At 38.1% G+C, this 13,543-nt stretch overlaps 2 protein-coding genes across 2 annotated transcripts; one reads left to right on the top strand and one right to left on the bottom strand.

Moving 5' to 3' along the window:
- Positions 1–40: 40 nt before the first annotated feature.
- LOC107388892 (ADP-ribosylation factor 5) lies at positions 41–5,136 on the bottom strand. Its single transcript, XM_015964686.3, has 6 exons — positions 4,995–5,136; positions 3,644–3,724; positions 3,424–3,533; positions 3,149–3,220; positions 1,037–1,162; positions 41–939 (listed from the first exon to the last, which is right to left on the bottom strand). Exons 1-6 carry the CDS (start codon positions 5,059–5,061, stop codon positions 853–855), a joined length of 543 nt encoding a protein of 180 aa, XP_015820172.1. The 5' UTR covers positions 5,062–5,136; the 3' UTR covers positions 41–852.
- A 632-nt stretch (positions 5,137–5,768) lies between these two features.
- Positions 5,769–11,738, top strand: si:dkey-30c15.2 (transmembrane protein 116). Its single transcript, XM_015964682.3, has 12 exons — positions 5,769–5,886; positions 5,972–6,015; positions 6,774–6,837; positions 6,971–7,099; positions 8,382–8,486; positions 8,573–8,622; positions 9,399–9,524; positions 9,686–9,740; positions 9,831–9,902; positions 10,005–10,158; positions 10,261–10,340; positions 10,422–11,738. The coding sequence occupies exons 1-12, from the start codon at positions 5,857–5,859 to the stop codon at positions 10,566–10,568; spliced, it is 1,056 nt and encodes a 351-aa protein (XP_015820168.3). The 5' UTR covers positions 5,769–5,856; the 3' UTR covers positions 10,569–11,738.
- Positions 11,739–13,543: the final 1,805 nt, after the last annotated feature.

Genomic DNA, 13,543 nt, shown 5'->3' with positions numbered 1-13,543 from the left:
CCCACTTTTCTTTTGGACAAATGAAGCTGAAATGGAACAATTCATGTTTTTGTGGTTTTTATTAAAACACAAAGAATGAGTGGAAAACAGTCCAGAAGTATTTAAACAGTCAGAAATCCAGATCCATAATTCAATCGAGTAGTAAGTAAGCCATCTACGCTCCGTAGTGAGCTTCTGCTGCGCTAGGCACAAAACAAAGAGCTTTAGAACATTTTTTTACTTGCAAACAGTATAAAGACACAAATCAATCGTAAAGAGAAGCGTTATCTAATAATGCTACAAGGAATGAATAGCTAATGTTTGTGCAAAACGGGACCAGAAGGCACACAGTTCTTTTTTGAGTTAAACAAAAATCACTGCAATCCTGCTTCAATTCCCTCCACAAAAACTTCACAGAGATGGGCCAGCATGGGATCGGAGACACGGCAGTGAGGAGCCCAGGGTCGCATTTGTGAGGGAGTCGAATATCCACAGGAAGCTAAAGGGGAACGGCCTGCTAAGCGTCCTTCACCAAACCTCTGGAGTAATATCTTCATATCCCCCCAATAAGGCTCGGGAAAGGTTGTAAAGGAGGTCTATTAAATTTGTGTTGCTATGAAATATCCAAAAGGTCTCATTTGCTCTTTATGAAACAGAAAATACCTGGAAACAAGGGCAGAGAAACAAGAGACTATAAAGAGAGAGTCTGGTAATATAAGAAAACAAGTAAATGTCATGGATGATTAGAGGTCTAGAGCTTTGTCCTTTTTGGGAACATTGCTGCCGTTTCTTAATCGAGTGTCTGTGCCTTCTCCCCCGTCCCGTCCTGTGGTGTGGCGTTCAGTCTCCCTCCTCGGTCCAGTTTGTCCTCGATTAGCTCTTGGACAACTCACTGGATAGCCAGTCAAGCCCTTCATAGAGCCCAGTGCCCTGGGTGGCGCAGGTTGACTGAATGTGCCACTGTAGTGAGAGATGTCATGAAAGAGATCAGGAGATAACAACAGCTCTATAGTTCAAACTTTACAGGAATAAATAGTTTCTAGTCAACATTGCTCACAGTTTTGCTGCGGAGAGAGTGCAACCCAAGTCTGTCTGTTAGTTCGCTGACTGTTAGGGCATTCGGAAGGTCTTGTTTGTTAGCAAAGACCAGCAGAACAGCATCTCTCAGCTCGTCTTCCTGCAGCTACAGACAGAAAGCAGACACCACAGATTCCACATTAAACCCAACAGAAAAAAAATCTGAAAAAATAAAACAAACAAGTCCACCATTACAATTTCTGCTTAAAATTATTCCCCTCTAAGATTTGTGAAGAGTGTTTTACTGATGACTTTGTAGTTTGGATCTTTGGTCCAAGGACACAAAAACAATAAAAGGAAAGGCGTGTGAAAAGCTTCAGCTTGGTTTTGTTTTTATGACAAGCCAATTACCTTGTGTTCAGCCATCCTATAATATAATGCTGAACGATCTAACCTTTAATTGATAGCTTACCAGAATAACTTCCTCACTGGGATGCTGCAGTAGCTCGCTAGCTCGTGGTTGATTGTAGTAATCAAGAATGGCACTGAGGCTGTACCAGTCTCAGGAGGATAAATTGTTGAAATATGTGGATCATCTGTTAGATCATATCTGTGAGTTTGCATCATAGCTTTCCCAAATGACTTGTTTTTTCCTTACAGGAGCTAACACTTAGCAGCGTTGCTGCAGTCATGCTAACGGGACTCGTCAGGAGTCCAGGATGACCGATTGCAGTTCCAGATGGATATATAGATGTAGGTTATTATTTTAAAACAAACCTATTGGTTAAAAAAAAAGTGTGTAGGACTAAGACATACGCAGGGTTTCCCCCAGAAAACTTGCTTGGCCTGGTGCAGCAGGGAAGGGGGGTGTGCGCATGGATTGTTCATCATCCCTGAGAGCGAGAGGTGGGAGCTGGACGCTTTGTCTGGCTGTCGACCAAGCAAGGCCTGGCAGCCCGCCAGGCTTATAAGGCACCGGGGGAAACCCCGATATGGCTCAGACTTTTTGCTGTAGCTGTCGATACAATTTTCCGTAATAATTAAGAGCACAAGAAGTAAACAAAATTCAGCTAATCACATTGTACTGGCAGCAGAAGCTTCCATGTGAGACATCTTTGAGTGACAGATGCGTTTATGATGATTTATGAAAACACTCAATCACAATGAAACTAAACCCACTTAATAGTTATATAGTAAATTGTAGTTAAACTGAATTCCTACACTTTTCATGTAGAACCTGGCCAGTATCATTAAAGGGGAATGAGGCAGTTTTGACTTGCTTTTAGAACCCCCTAGTGCCAATTTGAAGAACTAAAAGCAAAACCTATCTCCTCGCTGTGTGTGTGTCTTTAACACTGGCTGAAATGTCTCCCCAGCATCCTTAGTGTCTACAGGAGTGATTCATCACCAAATTAAATAAATCAGCTGTGTTCACGATCTAAAACATGCAGGAAACCTGCTGGAATCAGACCGCAGCGCCAGAGATGTCAGCTCCATTTTTTCTCAGTCCCAACAGAGCGATCTGCCAGTTTGAAGATGCAAGCGGAATATTCAGACCACAGGAGGCGACAGGGGCTGGGTGGCCTGCTATTAACCTTAAACATACTGGCTCAAGAAAATGATTTTAAAATATGAAAAGGTTGCAAAGTGTCCCTTTACCACTTTAGACTCCCTCAAACAGCTCAGACACCTTTTCCTTGGTCTGGAAAACAATTTCTCAAGAAAGATTTCAGATGCATTTCAGCTTCCTTCTTTTACTTTTCGCTTTAATAAACTTGCTTACAGGAAGAAGAGCAACACTTCCTTTTTGTGTTCAAACAATGAAACAAATGAAGGAAGATTCAACATCTAAAACACTTGGGGGTAAAGCCACTCCTGTGTCGTGTGATCCACCTCAACATCCAATGTGGTTTCCATAATTATAAAAACAAATCAAAAACTAATAAATACACGATAGCTGCAATTCTAAAATGGTTTAGCACAGCAAATCACACAAAACCATCCAACTGCAGGTGAAAACAGCACTTTTGTGCAGTTATACTACTAAAATCAACTATTTGTTAAAACCTATAAATACGTAATAGAGCTTTTTCTTGATTTCAAATAATTAAAATATAAAGTTACTGCCACGGTAAATGTGTGAAATACATACCATCTTTGAGAGCTCCTCAGCAGATTCAGTAACTCTTTCTCTGTCGTTACTGTCAACTACAAAGATCAGGCCCTAAATGAGGAAAAAAAAAATTACATGATTTTTATTTTAAATCTACATAACAAGGTTCACTAAATCTTTAAGTTATATTGGGGCGAAACAAAGTAAAATATATATACAGTAATTACTTTATTTGGATTTATTTTTAATTAACTACAATCAAGAGCTAACAAATTAAGTAGTTAAAAACCAAGCAAGAAAAAAGAAGCACTTACTTGTGTGTTCTGGAAATAATGCCTCCAAAGAGGTCGGATCTTGTCCTGGCCACCCACATCCCAGACCGTGAAACTGATATTTTTATATTCTACCGTCTCCACGTTGAAACCTTCACAAGGGGCATAAAGGAAGCAGGTCATAATGAGGCTGCCCTAAAATATGACATCCAAATAAAATGGTGTAACTTAATAAATTTGAGTTTCTACAGGAATGTCTCACCGATGGTTGGGATAGTGGTTACAATTTCACCAAGCTTCAGTTTGTACAGGATGGTTGTTTTTCCAGCAGCATCTAGTCCAACTAAAGAAATGTGATCAGAATCAATATTTGTAATGCAAGATAAGCTGAATAAAATAAACATGTTTTAAAAGCAGAAGTATATATATATTTTTTTTTCTTTTTTGATCATAAGCCAGATAACTGTTTAGACTGACGTAAAACTAATATCTTTAAACCCCACAAAATTTTTCTAAAATGTACATTACACTAAAACTAGTCCAAACAGAGTAATTTTGCTTTTCTTTACCACATAAACTTTCAAGTGGACTTTATTAATCTTCAGGTTTCTCTTAGTCTTCTGATATTTTTCCTATAAATTTGCTTTTTTAAATGTTTAATTTTCAATCCATGAATCCTCTGTAAATAACCAATTTGAAATTACATATTTTGGGGATTTTTGTCACGAGTAACTTATAACAATTTTCTTTTCCCAGTTTATTTGTCTGAATCTTTGTAAGACACCACAGATAGCCCAAATGAAATTTAAGATAAAAACAATCTTGACAAGTGGATTATAAATGAAAGGATGATGCATTGATATGAATATTTTTTTCAGGTATTTACCAGATTCCCCCCTCCCCATTAACTACAGACATTTGTTTAGCCTGCCACTCATTTGCTGAATTTTAAATTCAAAACGTTTCATTCTCCCCTCTTTTGTGCATTTATCTCATTTACAAATATCTGTCCTGATCAAGTACAAAACTATTGAAAATCAGTGAAAAAAAATCAACGAAGATAAAAAATTTACAAGGTCATATTGATTAAAATTACTTAATCGGAAAATAGTTTTGAATCACAAATGGAGTTATGCAAACGATGATCAACCAAAGCAAAACCCTGAAAGTCATCTGCTGGCCTTCGTTGGATATAATTTATCTAACGTAACTGAGATCTCTTAATGCCTTCCTGTACTGGTTCAGTATATCTGTTACTACTTTGTACGTTTTCTGCTGTCTTCTGTGACAGTTTCAAGCCTTCTTGTCAGCTTTTTATTTATTTTTTTTATCTCGTTGGTCCTGTTTTAGTTGCCTTTCAAACAACAGACGCTAACATTAGCTAAAGTAAAACGCCGTTAACACATCTCACTGACAAATGTCATCAAAAAAGAGAAAAAAGAAATTAAAAGTGAATAATTGGATGTAACATTTCAATTTTTTGCTTTTAAAAACAATAAAAAGATTTTAAGCGTTTTTAACATCGCTAGCACATTAGCTTGCTTGGCTTGACTTTAGCTTCTCTTGTCGTTGAGCGAGGCTAACTCCTTTAGCTCAACAAAACTTATACTCACCCATCAAAATCCTCATTTGTTTCTTTCCAAACAGCCGGCCGAAGATGGACGAAATGGTGAGCCCCATAACTGGCCGAGAACAGTTGAACTTATAGGACTAGGTGATATTAACCAGGAAGAAGAGAAATATTAAACACCAGACACCGATCGCGTTTCAAAGTGCTGCATAGACTGCCACGTCCGGTGTAAACGTGGAAGACACCGCGTCATCAGTTTGAACTAGCTTAGCTTTATTCACACCATAGACAAACAAACACGCTCAACCTTCACAAAAAAATTTTGTTTTGTTTTATACTAATTTTGTGGTACACAATAAATATTTTATAATAAAAAACAATTTAATGCAGAAGAAAACATTTAATATTGCGTTTTACTACTCTAGATGGATGACAGTGATTTACAAACTTGCCACTAGATGTCACTGTTTCACAGATGCACACTCACATTATCAAATTGATTTATTTTATTGATAAATATATAACGTACGTACTTTTATAAATTCTTTTTTATTTTTGATTATGATTTAAGTTTTTTGCTTTAATATTTCAGAGTGGCAGCAAAGCAAATATACATATTTCTGAATTAGGGGAAATTCTTAAGTAGAGTCCTTGGAGCTGAGACATGGGGTTTTCTGTTTGGTAATTCCATCGTCAAAGAAAGCTGGCAAAGATATCTGCCAGTCCAAGGTTCACACCTGTACAGCAGGTGGAGTCAAAACACAGACACGTGACATGGTGAGCACCTCATAAAAGGTGTCTCATGATGAATTAAAATATTTTCACTGCAGCCTGTAATGGAGAGGCCTGCTTTAACTGAGCACATGCTGGATTTAAGTTTTGGATAAACTGAACATACTTTAAAAATGGGTGATAATTTACTGGATAATGAACTTGTAAGTAAGAAATTATTTCTTAGACATTGATCAATTAAATATGTCTTGTCAATATTATTGTCTTTATTTTCATTTTATTTTTCAGATTAATACTCTCTCTATTGTGTACATAGTGTTGCTCACTCCCAGGTACTGTTCCCTTCTTTCTTTCTTTATTTTGTATTAAATAACATTTCTTGATGGGTTCTTGGCCATATTTATGTAATTATACGTTCTGCAGCTCATTGCTTGCCTGTCAGCACTCCAACAAAGGTTTGCCAAACCAGTCGGGCAACATGTTAAAAAAGACATTTATATTTTACTTTTGAATTCCTGCATTGTTCTTACATAATGCTGAACAATGTTCATAGGACTTCACCCAGGTGGAATTTTACAGCCCTGTTGTCACCGCACCTGAGAGGAGTCATCTATATGTTTCTAACAAGCAGAATGAGGTTCAAAACTCAGGAGCTGACTGGGTTTAGTATTGTAATGTCATCATTTTGCTTCTTATTCTGACAGGGCATCATGTCTCCTGAGATTTAGTAGTTTGGCATTGATAATTTTATAATTTTTCAAAACTTCAACAATAAATCCTCAGCAGTTTCTTTTTTCATGCAAATCGAGATTGGAAAAAAAGCTTTTTGAGAAGCGGTTATCGTTTCCACGTAGCCACAAAGACAACTGTGTACTCGTTCTTATTAGTCTTACTTAATATTCTAAACTCTCACTAATAATAAAAAATTAAAAAAAAGATTCTATTTGAATCCAGCTGTTCTCATACAAATGTTTCCATTAACAGCTTTGGATCTGAATCATCATCAGATTTCTATAATTTATTTATATATTTTTTTTTACTTCAACATTGAAAGTTTTTAATTAAATTCACACGCCATATTTTTTCACAGTGTAATTGGGAGTTTTTCAGTCCTGGTGACCTCTATAGTCAAATGGAGACGTTTAAAAAATCAGGTGAGTCCAGGGGTTTGCACTGATAAAGCAAACAAGTGTTGAAGACACCGTGTCCCTTTATTATTAGCTGATTTTGTTTTGCACAACAATTTTACAACAATCCTACATCTTTAATGTACCCCCGTCCCCTCAGGTCCACCTCTTGGTGCAGCTGACCCTGGCGGACCTCCTGGCCGCCTTGATCTTGATGCTGACTAGTGTTTCGAACAAAATTGAAGCCAACACAGACATCATGTGCCAGTTCAGCCTTCCACTTTCTCTGGTGAGCAGCTGCAGGATGAAACGCTTTACTTCCTCAAAAAACATTATTTACAACACTGCCTTTGTGGGTGAGAAATAAAATGAAATCAGGGAATCGTTTCATTATAAGAATGAAGGAACAGAGAAGAAGCAGCCATCGAGATTTTATTGTTTTCTTCCTGTAGGATCTGAGGCATGAGGGTTAATAATTTGACGGTTGTCAACTGGTGTAACTGTAAAAAAAATCCCAGAGTCACTCAGTAAAGACCTTGTGTTCACTTTATAGAGCCGTAAAGCACTTCTGTCATGTCTTTCAGCTGTATGTAAATATTCCCTTGAGACAAAGACAATGTTTTATGTAACACGGCTCAACGTGGAGTTTCTGGAATTTTTATAAGAACATTTGAGGTTTTGATTAGTCAAGAAACAAGGATGAATGGAATCCAGGAAGCAAGCCGGTGTTGTGTAACTTCTTCCTCCCACTGTGCAAAGACCTGGTTTGGACGTCCTACAGACGCGGTCTAGACCCACAAACTTAGTATAGACATGATCTGCACGTCCATGCAACGTTGACTGTTTGCAGAGCTGTGGATTTGTTTTAATATCAGTTATCGAACATCTCCAAGACTGACTGCTAAAACCCGGGTGAAGCAAGGCGCCTGTGTGAAAATGTTAAAAGCTTTTAGTCAACTTGTCTTCTTCTGATTCATGCACAACAATATGTGTCATTACTTGCTATTAAAACAATAAACGTGCGTCTAGTAAGAAACTGTGACACTTATGTGGTGCAAAATAATGTTGATACTTGTTTCTTTTTTATTTGGTTTATGTGGAGCTGTGCACGTGCTGATTTCCTGCTCAGTCGACAGAGTGCCAGAAGGAAATCTGGATTCGCTCCATTTGTTTTTGTTCTAAATGCTGCAGTTAAAATATAAATTATATCAGAAGTTTCGTTAATCTTTGAACTGATAGAAAATCCATTTTTGGCTTCAGCGGAATGCTACCCATGGTGTGCTCTGACACGTTTCTCTGTCTGGAAACAACGGTGCTAACTACACGGTTGCATAACTCGCACTGAAACAATGTTCATCGCATGATCAAGTTTTCATAAATTAGTACGAGCATGTCCTGAGCATGCATAGCTGCATCTTGTTTTTTTGTTCTGCTTTTCTGAGAAGAAGATAATGTAATCCTTTAAATGTTGCCTAATCGTAAATGATACATCAGGTTAAAAAAATACTGTAAATTATATTTGTTGACTTCATGATTTAACTGTAAATTTGTGCTTTTGTATTCTCTTCCAGACGTTTTATTTCATTTCATTTCTCCTGGTGGTTGTTTATGCCTGGAAGTCGAAGAACGCCGTACAGGGATGGAGAGACACGGCCAAAGACGATGATCACAGACGGGTGAGACATCTGCAGATTAAGGATTTTGTCAAATGAACAAAATTTCTGTTGTTTTATGTTTTTTTTTTATTTGTCTTGATTTGCAGAGTCAATGCAGAAGAACAATGGTAGCAATACCGATTTACATCATCGTGTGGTGAGTCCGTCATTGAAACATTTTAAAATGTGTTGCTTCGTTGAGCTGGTCAGTCCTAAAATTATAGTTTAGAATCATTTGATGCAGGAAAGCTCGGAGAAACAAAGGTTAGTTAAAACTGGATTGACAAGCTAACAGCTAGCCACATTGAGGCCAAATAGGAAGTGAAGCATTGACGACTCATGACCTTTTCCTCACATCGACTTCACGCTGGAGGCATCAGCGACGTGGAACAGCAGCAGAATGTTGCTGCTTTAAACAGAATCCATTATAGTCTACGGGTTGATTCAAACTGGCCGCGACGCAGACATTTTCAGGTGCATCTCAGAAGCAACACGCCGCGCAGCACCGCTAAACCAGGTCCGGTTCTATTTTTGCTATGAGCCACATCCGGGAAACATCAATTTCCACAGTTAACAGGGCTAGAGGAACAACTTCATAAATGACATCAATTAATGAGGTTCTTCTTCTTCTTGGTTTAATGGCAGATGGCATAAACAAACCGTGACCTTTAGAGTCTCGATGGATTTTGTGATCTTGCAAGTCTGGCAAGGGGGATAGTAGGGAAATTGCTCTGCGACTGAGACTCTTCCGGTGTGGGTTTGCGTGCAGCAAAGCACATAATTAAACCGCTCCGCTGTCGTTCCGCGCCGCTGATGCCTCCAGTGTGAAGTCAGGGTCAGACGTTCATCTTAAAGGAATTAAATTAGCATGTTGCTTTATGGAGTTGACGGTGTCCACATCTTTATGTTCCCCCTCTTTCTCCATTATTACAGGGTAGTTCCACTCGCCTGTTACCTGGCTTATGTCATCGCTGTTAGGATTGGAACTTCCCAGTTGATTCCGGTTACCACTAGATCCCCAGACATGACCACCCAGAACAATAACACATCCTGCAACAGGTAGGCACGCAACTATCGTAATCCGATGTTTAATATATATATATATATATATATATATATATATATATTTTTTTTTAAACACCTCTTTTATTTATTCAAGAGGAAAAAATGTTTTCCCTGGATGTTTGATTCTTTTGAATTGTTTTTTTTTTTTCTTGTAGCTGCATTTTATTCTTGCACATCTGGAACAATTCCTGTTCAGTCGAAAGAACAGAAGTGAGAGCTCTTACACAAGTTCTGCATTTTATTGTATTCTTTTTTTATAGTTGGTAAAAATATGTTTTTCTTCCTTCCTAAACACCTCAGAATAAGTTTGTAGATAAATTCATCAGGATTGTCCTCGTCATCGTGGTGATATCAGTGATGATAGTGTGCTCAGTAAGTCAGCGACAGACTTGTTTTTGGAACATTGGACGCCCAGTTCGTACCATCTGATTTCATCGTTGTGGAATTGAATTATTATAATTGTTTTTGTTACAGTTTATTTACTACAAAGTTGAGAAGTGGTATGAATGGCGCACGCATGGCGGGCTTTTTCCCATAGAGGGAGATGGGCGTTCGAGGAGGCGATTTAAAAGAGAGCTTTCCACGGCACGGAATATGGTGTTTGTCATCTTGATTTGCTGGGCACCAGGTACACACACACACACACACACACACACACACACACACACACACACACACACACACACACACAAATATGACTGATGTATCATCATCCTTCTTCATCCCGCAGCCCTTCTCCTCATTCTACTGTCTACTCTGAACCTACCAGACGTTAAACCACACAACCTTTTTGCACTTTATCTTTTGCAGGTTTGTATCTAAAGTACAACACCCAATGTAAAAATAAAATGATATTTTAGCTGTTTACAATATAGCTTCTTTTTTTTTCAGGCTGCAACGGTATCCCTCCAAGGTTTTCTGAACAGCATGGTTTATGCCTGGAGGCGGCCAAACTTCACAGAGGCCGTTCTTGGGGAGAGCATGCCCCTGCTGGGATATCACCACATGGCCTTTTTTGATGAATCTTTAGTGAGCTGATACTGTGAGGACCACTGTGGTGCTGCACCACACTGCACAGACCTTAGGGAAACCTCACCACAGCATGCACATCTGGGACTGAAACACAAACGGAACTAAACGTGACTAAATGAAGTAAAGAAGGAGCCACAGACACTTTTTAACAAGTAAAATGTCTTTAACTGTTATTGTAAATGCTGTTGATTTAATATCTTTTGGACCAAAAAAGGTTTTAATGTATAACTGTGCCTTATATTTATGATTTTTTGTGTCAGTGTACAGTTTTATCAAAAATGTTAAGTATATCAAATAATTCTAATACTCGTAACCATTTTCCATTTCTTTATTTCAGTTGCTTGATTAACAATGAGCTTCTTTGTCCAGACTGATCAACTTCTTCTACCGTTTTGGTAAAAAAAAGAAATGATTTAAGTCCTTCAGCTGCAATCTCAGTTCATCGTTTATATATAGTGTGGAGTCCATAGGTGGTGAAGAGTTGAGAAATGCACTTATTGCTGTTAAAAAGGAACATGCTATCTGCTCCGTCATGTTTGTGTGCAACCACAAGGGTTGGCATATCTCAGAAGTAATCACTTGTGTTTATGCAGCTGAGGTCACACACGAGGCATGCCAGATATGTTGGAGTTCATTTGCGCAGACACCAGGAGGAAGGTCTACATATCTTTGTGATATTTTCTCATGTCATTTGAGCCCAATGTCACCAGCAGACTGCGTGGTTGGAAAAGCTGCTAAATGATGATGTTTGTGGCGGATTTTCAGAAGAACAGCGCCGATTGTCACCTCATTTATGTGCATTATTAAAGAAAGTTTGAGCAAATTAGAAGCGTGAAGAATTAGGAATGAGAAAATTAGGATATTTTATTTCCTGAATTCTCCTCTGAGGTTTTAGCTTGTCTTAACCCTCACCAAACAAAAGTTATTTTGTTTTATTTTGAAAAGGCAGACACTAACTCAGATATCTGATCTAAACCTTGGTCAGGAGGATGAGGGCTGCAGGTACTTTTTGAAAAAGTGAAACGCATCCTCACGAACTCTTCTTACTCCACAGTTACACTTTGGCTAACCCACATGGGCTCTGTTTGAATGTGTAGTCTCTTTTGGATTGTTTATAATATACATTTATTTTTTACTGCGCCTTACACGTCTACCCATAAAAACACCTGACCAGTGTGAAGAGTTTTGGTTATGGCTTAATACCCTTGCACGACCCAAGTCTTGTGACCAATACCGACGGTACAGAACGTTTTCATTCATTTATGCAATAGATCCCATGATTTTAACTTGGCATAAGCAGATTAGCTTCAACTAAGTACTAAATATATGTCAGTGATACTTAAATGACTGGTATACGCCTACGTTTGGCCAAATGCTGACACATGCGGAAGGGACACTATTTCGGCTTATTTTCCCCACACAGCATGAGGGATCACTCAACTCACTGGCATAAGAATAAAATAAAACTTTGTTGGATTTTTCTTTATTTTGCAGCTCCATAACTTTCATCAAGACAAAGAAGAATTTGAAAGATGAGCTGAGTTCACCTCTAGATTGCTGAGTCACTTTTTGTAGATAAAAGCTGCTCAGTCGGTATTTCAGCCATCCACTAACCTGAAGTGACTTTCCCTTTAAGCTGTTATATAATGAGTCTCACATTTCTTTCCTATTCATAGATACTGGAATAAACACATAGACAGATCTAAAGTGTCTCACATATCACGTTTCTGATGGAAATCAATTCTTTTAAAACATTTTAAAGGTCGGTGATAATTCTCTGTAATGACTCATGGTCGCCTGAATCCTTTATGGCAGTGGGCCATAATGTTTCAGCCACTAAGTGTGTTTACCTGTTAGCAAAAACTATCCCATTATCCACTGCTTGGATTTTAGTTAAACTTTACAAAGTAGTAATGTACAGCTGATTATTTTAAAGGTCAACCTTCCTCGTACTTTTAAAACATCTGCAGTGTTCTCCAGTAGAAATTAATGCCTTGTAAGTTGCACTCTTCAGCTGGAGAAGAAAGGCCCGGTCCCAACACTCGCACTGCGCCCTACGATCCTCTGCAAAGTGCACTTGGAGGAAGTGCGTTGTAAGGCTTCAGGTGTGTAGTACACAAGTGTGCAAATAATTGCAGTACTGAGACAGTGTGAATGCTGGTTGCTTTCTTTGTGCTACTTTAAAAAAAATCTTTATTGACAACTTTCAAACAAACAATTATTTGACAAAAGTTGCATTTATTGCTGTCCACATTAAATCTTGGTCTAAAAATTCAGAGCATTGATAAATATCATTAATTGTCTTAGAATGATCTTTCATTTTGGGTAGAAGAGTAAATGATAAAATTTGGTTCTAATATTGAAAATTAGATTTTTATATAAACATTCTGGAAGGGGAAAATTTCTCTTTTACATTTTGAATCCTAACATTTAATTGACTCACATCTGAATCAAATTAAAGCTAGAAAAAAAATTACTGGCAAGTCAAGTCCAAAAATACACAGAGAAATATTTGTAATCATAAATGTACACAATAAAATACTCAAAATGTTGATAATTATGCATGAGAATACAGATTTTTCAGAATGGGCACTTGAGCCATTACTCTGCCTTCTTCTTAAAATTCCCAAAGGATTGTGGATAAAACCCTTCGCAAAAATCTGCATCGATGTGGACTTCGGCCCCAGTTCAGATCTAGGGTGCAAAGGAGGCGTGGTCAACTTCCACACTTAGGACACCCTACACGCTTGCACCTCTGGACAGGAATGCGCAATTAAAGGGTGGAAGTGTGAGTATTGGGATTGGGCCCATGCAGCTTCAGACGACAGGATTTAGAGTCATATTTCCTGATTTATGGACATCTCGCCTATGATTGGATAACAACAATGTGACTCTACCACTGAATGTGTTTGCTTTGCAATGTTGATGTTTTATCTCCTGGAGGAGCTTCTGCCGTGTGGCTGAGTTGCTAATGCAAATGG

This window comes from Nothobranchius furzeri, chromosome 4 (genome assembly GCF_043380555.1).
Source record: "Nothobranchius furzeri strain GRZ-AD chromosome 4, NfurGRZ-RIMD1, whole genome shotgun sequence".
Taxonomy (NCBI): Eukaryota; Metazoa; Chordata; class Actinopteri; order Cyprinodontiformes; family Nothobranchiidae; genus Nothobranchius; species Nothobranchius furzeri.
Note: the sequence above shows the minus strand (reverse complement) of the source record. Positions and strands in the feature narration are given on the sequence as shown.